Source organism: Populus euphratica, unplaced genomic scaffold, assembly GCF_000495115.2.
Source record: "Populus euphratica unplaced genomic scaffold, PopEup_1.0 scaffold26.1, whole genome shotgun sequence".
NCBI classification, from domain to species: Eukaryota; Viridiplantae; Streptophyta; class Magnoliopsida; order Malpighiales; family Salicaceae; genus Populus; species Populus euphratica.
The window spans coordinates 352,403-359,171 of NW_011499896.1; the positions used below are offsets into that span (position 1 = coordinate 352,403).

At 37.2% G+C, this 6,769-nt stretch overlaps 1 protein-coding gene across 1 annotated transcript; it reads left to right on the forward strand.

The window, feature by feature from the left end:
* Window positions 1–392: 392 nt before the first annotated feature.
* On the forward strand, window positions 393–5,768 carry LOC105132022 (potassium transporter 5-like). The gene is made up of 8 exons (XM_011035276.1): window positions 393–639; window positions 855–1,080; window positions 1,898–2,146; window positions 2,459–2,509; window positions 3,572–3,832; window positions 3,938–4,105; window positions 4,187–4,441; window positions 4,567–5,768. The coding sequence occupies exons 1-8, from the start codon at window positions 478–480 to the stop codon at window positions 5,517–5,519; spliced, it is 2,325 nt and encodes a 774-aa protein (XP_011033578.1). The 5' UTR covers window positions 393–477; the 3' UTR covers window positions 5,520–5,768.
* The last annotated feature ends 1,001 nt before the right edge of the window (window positions 5,769–6,769 follow it).

Consider the following 6,769-nt stretch of genomic DNA (forward strand, 5'->3'; position numbering starts at 1 on the left):
GCTAGCATTTGACCAAAATTAAGTATACAAAACTGAGATATATATATATATATATGAAGATTATATTTAGTAGCAAAAATAATAATATATAATTTGAGCCATAGATCTTGACGGCAAGAAAATAAAAATAGATAGATGAATTGTATATTAAAAAAGAAACGTAGAAATAAAACAAGAAATTACATTAAAGAGATCGAATGGGGGACGAGTTACCAACTCAAATGTTTCCCTCGGACATCACGTTGGGAGTTGATGAAGATTGTAATGAAGCTCGATGCCCCTTACTTCATGCATCACTCGTGTGGTGTGGGCCATGCTATGATCACACGTATGGTGGCTCTCTTTTCTCTTCATATAAATACCACCCTTGCTCCTCACTTCTAGGAACTCCATCCCCAGGCTTCAAATCCTCCTCTTGTATATTCTAGCTGTGAATTTGTTGAACAAATTCTATTGCGCCTATATAGATTAGAGAACATGTCTGATGAAGGAATAAAAGCTACCAATGAAGAAAGCCGAGAAGAAGTGTTTTCCCCACAACTCAATGGGAAGAAGCTCTCTTGGCAAAAGTTGCGCCGGAATGACTCCTTGGAAATGGAATCCGGCAAGTTTTCTGGCCGTCAAGTCCACGGCTCCAAGGTCGGCCTCCATTTCTGCTTACCATCTGATAAAATAAAAACACGGGATATTTATAACCAGACAAAAACACTCACTGATTCATTAATCCCATATCTTTCAGTTAGTAATTATATCATCATCATCATTGCCCTAAATCCTCAATTATGCTGATTGTTTCATTTCTTCTTTGTACAAAATGATTATCGTCTAACTTCATTTTTTTGGTTTTCCTAAAGGGTGCAAGTTGGTCTGTGATCTTGCAACTAGCATTCCAAAGCATAGGAATAGTGTATGGAGATATTGGTACATCACCTCTGTACGTCTACGCCAGCACCTTCACCAAGGGGATCAACCACAACGATGACATCCTGGGTGTACTTTCTTTGATTTTCTATACTCTCACCTTGATCCCTCTTATCAAGTACGTCTTAATCGTCTTACAGGCCAATGATAACGGCGACGGTAAGCTCGTTTGATCTGATAGATAGGGGATGTATATATCCACTGTACGGTAAGCTCGTTTGATCTGATAGATAGAGGATGTATATATCCACTGTTTTTTTTTTATTAAAGAGATATGCCACTGTTTATCCTTTTCTGTTGACTTTATAGTCTATGTTCATAAGATTTGGGATTAGCCTAAACTTTTGTTTTATTTTTTATTTCTCCGGTTAAAAAATAATTTTAAAGTGTATGAAGTGTAAAATACCACTTCAAAGCTAGGGATTTGTGTTTCCAACTTTTTACACCTTTTAGATACTTTTCTTTTAGCACACGAAACACGTCAGTAATGGGAAAATGATGATCGGAGGGTGCCCTGCGGCATTTGGAGTAAAACTATGAGCAGTATAATATATACAGATGTGGCCAAAATGACGACTTATGAGCACTATTATTACCACAGTGGTGGGGTTCGTTCTTTTTGTTCTTTTTTTGTCCAGTAGAAGTGGGCCAAATAGCATTGAATCTACCCAGGATACGTCACTCATAGAATACCATGTCGTTAATTACCAGGAGAAATGGGAAAAAAATCAAATCATGCAACCTATGCCAAGAGGGTTTAGTCAATATTTGAAAAGCATGAGTAGCTACGTTAGCAGGCACTAGTTGAGTTTGAATGATCTTTCGGTACTATGGAGCTGCAAATCTTGAATATACATCAACAGATGCGTGCAGTATGTTCATTTATATTTTAGGCTTGATTAAATCTTACTTGTTGATATGAAAAAAATTAAAATAAAACACTGATCACAATATCATGTTAACTTGAATATTCCAGGAGGGACTTTCGCCTTGTACTCACTTATATGCCGCTATGCCAAAGTGGGTCTGCTCCCTAGTCAACAAGTCGAAGACCGCGAGGTTTCCAATTTCCAGCTGGAGTTGCCAAGCAATCGTTTACGTAGGGCATCAAAGCTCAAATCTAAGCTAGAAAAAAGCAAATTTGCTAAGCTATTCCTCCTGTTTGCAACAATGCTCGGTACTTCCATGGTGATTGGGGATGGTGTCCTCACTCCTTGCATCTCAGGTTCGAACCTATCATTTTCCAATTTGACGTTTTTTTTTTCCATTTATTTACCATTAATTTGCTAACTCATAATCGTATTTCTGTAATTAAATATTTGTAATTTTTAAATAAAATATTTTTCATTTAAAAATACATTAAAAGAATATTTTTTTATTTTTTAAAATTTATTTATAATATTTTCGTATCAAAACGATATGAAAAAACAGAAAAAAAATTTAACTTGTAACAAAAATATTTAAAAAATATTAATATTATTAAAAAAGGTACTTTCCAGAAACAAACTCTTATTAATCTCCTGCTTATTGATTGCAGTTTTATCTGCTGTGGGTGGAATCAAGGAAGCTGCATCATCAATGACTCAAGGTGCAGATTAATTATCAGCATGTGAATATTTTAATCATACCGCTTACTTTGACAATAGAGCTGAAGACAAAAGCTAGAATTGAAAACAATGACCCAAGCTACAGATTATCAGCATGCGTATATTTTAAACAATGACCCAAGCTAGCATTGAAACTCATGTCTTTGAACTGCACCATTGAATCTAGACATCCAAAGTAACCAGCACGTTGAATGGAATCTTTCCCATCTTTTAGGATATTATAATTTTTGGCGATTGAGATCTGAACCTTGTAAAACTCAAAACCCACCGGTCTTGGACAGAATTTGTTCTAATAGTTTATTATGTTTAACTACAAAAGATAACATAGGTTGTTCATTAGTCTTTTCGTTCTACTGTTGAGGTGAGAAGACATGCTGGCCCAAGTTATCATTTAATTATCGATGAATTTCAAGTAATCAGCCTGAAAGATTAGTTTTTACTGTATACTTAATTTCAGTATTTATTTATTGGGAATTTAGTTAAATAAAATTTTTCAATTATAATCACGTCATAACATAACATGACATAACAAAGTCATAAACCGATACACTAGCGTATTAAAATTATCCAACAGAGTAAGGAGTCCAATCCTTCACGTTTGGGTTTCAAAGGCGGCGGCTGCTAGCTGCTGCTGATTTTACTGTGATTTTTTGTTTTCCTGATAGATAGTTGGCTGGTCAATTCAAATCATTTTTCATGGCTACAACCCAAATGCTTAGTCAATAAGATCTAGTTCGATTGATCATCAGAAGCCTAATGAATTTCTAAATTAACACAAATGCAAATATCTATCTATCTATATATATATATAGACTTCATTTTGATTTTTGGATAGACATACACGTGTGTTGAATTTCTCTAGTGATAAAGTATATAGCCACAAATTTAGGACTGTTAAATAATGGAGTTAGCTTGCCAGTAAATTTAGAGCAGAGGAATCCCTGAACCTGCGTCGTTAACTCAGATTAAAGTAATAATTCAAATAAACTACAAAAAAAAAGAGAAGAAAAAGCTAATCATACTGTTCAATCTTGCGCACGCAGATAGCATCGTTTGGATATCGGTAGCGATCTTGATCTGTCTGTTCATGGTTCAGAGATTTGGAACAGATAAAGTGGGCTACAGTTTTGCACCTGTGATTTGTGTCTGGTTCTCATTGATTGGCGGTATTGGCATCTACAATCTCTTCAAGTATGATCCAGCAGTGGTCAAAGCTTTGAATCCAATGTACATAGTTGATTATTTCAGGAGGAACAAAAAAGATGCATGGATTTCGCTTGGTGGCGTTGTCCTTGCCATAACAGGTTCTATTTCTTTCAATTCAAACAACAAATACTGCTTGATTATATATGAATTAGGTCTTAAATTTTTTCTCATTAGACAGCCACTAACTAACAACTTGCATGCAGGAACTGAAGCTCTATTTGCTGATGTTGGTCATTTCACAGTTCGGTCCATTCAAATAAGCATGTGCGTTGTGACATACCCTGCTCTCATATCGGCATACACCGGACAAGCCGCCTTTCTTAGAAAGCACAACGATCTTGTCTCAGCGACCTTCTTCAAGTCTATTCCAGGTTGATGAATTTCCTTGTCTGTTAATTTTTCATTATAGCCATAGTTTTTTTAACCATTCAAGGCAACTGCATTATATACAGACCCATTGTACTGGCCAATGTTTGTGCTGGCCGTAATGGCATCAATCATTGCAAGTCAAGCCATGATTTCGGGGACATTCTCCATAATTCAACAATCACTAGCACTTGGATGTTTCCCTCGGGTGAAAATCGTGCACACATCGGCTAAGTATGAAGGACAAGTCTACATCCCAGAAGTCAATTACCTTCTTATGGTGGCATGTGTCTGTGTCACGCTTGGCTTTAAGACTACTGCAAAGATTGGCAACGCATATGGTAAACCGCAGCTCTTCACAGATTATTTTAGCCTCTTTCAAATCTCAGATGATGCACCCATAACTGTTTTTAATAAATTCAATCTGCCAACTCTTTGAGACTGATAAATTAGTTGCTATCTACAGGAATTGCCGTGGTGTTTGTAATGACTCTCACATCATCCTTCCTGGTACTCATCATGCTAATGATATGGAAAACCAACATATTTTATGTAATTGTCTTCGTGCTTACAATTGGAACTGTGGAGCTTCTGTATTTAAGCTCTGTCCTCTACAAATTTGACCAAGGTGGATATCTGCCATTAGCATTTGCTGGGGTTCTAATGGCTATAATGTATAGCTGGAACAATGTGTATCGAAGAAAGTACTATTACGAGCTTGATCACAAGATTTCTCCGGGCAAGCTGATGGAGGTTTCTGCAGGGAACTTTAGCAGGCTTCCTGGACTTGCCATGTTCTACTCCGAACTTGTTCACGGCATCCCACCCATCTTCAAGCACTATGTGGAAAATGTGCCTGCACTACACTCAGTCCTTGTTTTCGTATCCATCAAGACTCTGCCAATTGGCAAGGTTCCAGCTGAGGAACGTTTCCTTTTTCGTAGAGTGGAACCAAAGGACCTCAATGTGTTTCGTTGTGTGGCCAGATATGGATACACGGACGTGCGCAATGAACAAGAGCCTTTCGAGGGAATGTTAGTTGAAAAATTGAAGGAGTTCATAAGAAACGAGCAGTGGTTCTCCCAAGCATTTCTCAGTAATGGGGAGGTGATCGAGAAAGAAGGAGAACCAGATGATGGACAAGTTGAAGATATGAAGATGAAGCAAGCTGCTGAAAAAGAGAAGCAACAAGAAGAGGCAGAGATAGAGATCGAGATCATCGACAAGGCATGCCGTGCTGGTGTTGTTCACTTGATTGGTGAGAATGAAGTGATTGCAAGCAAAGGAGCGAGTTTGGGGGATAGAATTTTAATCAATTACGCTTACAATTTCTTGAAGAAAAACTTGAGACAAAGTGAGAAGGTGTTTGACATTCCTCACAAGCGCTTGCTTAAGGTTGGTATGACTTACGAGCTGTAAGATAAAATCAAGTGCTGATGGTAAGACAAGCCTACCTCTAGAAGCTTACATGTAATTACTACAAGACCGCTGGTAGCAGATAAAGAGAAGTGTACTTCGTGAAGATGATATTGATTTTGTAAAGAATAAACAGAGATATGAAATTATGAATCCTAGAATACCATATATAGAATGTTAAATCGAGCACTTGTTAAGACGAATTAGGCGGTGAGCAAGGATTTCCCTAACTTACCATACATTTTCATGCAAGTGTTGCACTGTTGTATACATACGATATCTAACCACCTTTGTGCAGGGCAGCGATGTAGCAGCTGTGTTTTCTGCAGGAGGGACTTCCACGAAACATTGCAGTACCTTCAGTTATTTCCAGAAGATATAAAAACCAGTTAGGGTTCTTATCTATCATAAAATTAGATGGTGATTTTTATTTTATTTTAACGTTTTTTTACGCTTGGCTCGCAAAGATGTGTTCTGCGATTATTTATTAATATTACGAGAACAAAGGGTATCCTTGAATAGCACAATTTCCTATTCGCTTGGTTAAGAAAAGTTTTAGCAAGCCAACGGCACTAAAAATTTAAAGAGTTTTATAAAAGAATAAAGTCTTAGCTGAAATAATTCTGTTTTCTGTTTACTTTTGAAATGAATACACACAGAATTTACCGCAGTTTTACATGGAGGAGCAATTCATCTCAAGAGTCTAATACACTCTCCTTTATCGAAATGCTTTAGACAAGAACCAATTATTGATGGCACTCAAATGATCGCGTCACTAAGATAATCTGCCTGTACAAAATGGTGGCCGGCAAAAATATTTCTGCTTAGACTAGCTACCTAAATTGCACCATTTACAACTCCACCACGTGTCCTGAAGCACATCGGCACCACATGCCCGACTGCTAGATGTCACATGGAGAAGTGCTCAGACCCCCTCCCATTTTGCCCCGTTCATGGGTGTGAATTGTGGTCCGTACACTATACGTACGGGTACTGTAACGAGTGATAAAATTCGTCAATACCCAAAAAACAGTGTTTTCTTCTGGTTTTTTCAATTCGTGTATTAGATGGGCATTTGTGTATTTCATTTTAGAGAAATTTTAAGGTAGTTCAGAAGATAAACTAATCTGGGCATTTGTGTATATGCTTTGTTAGCTCGAGAAGGCCACAGGAGTACGAAAATTTCCTAGCTTTTGTAAAAGAAGAACGGAATAGCTCCCCAACATTGAAAGAAAAGCGTAAATCTTGTTCCT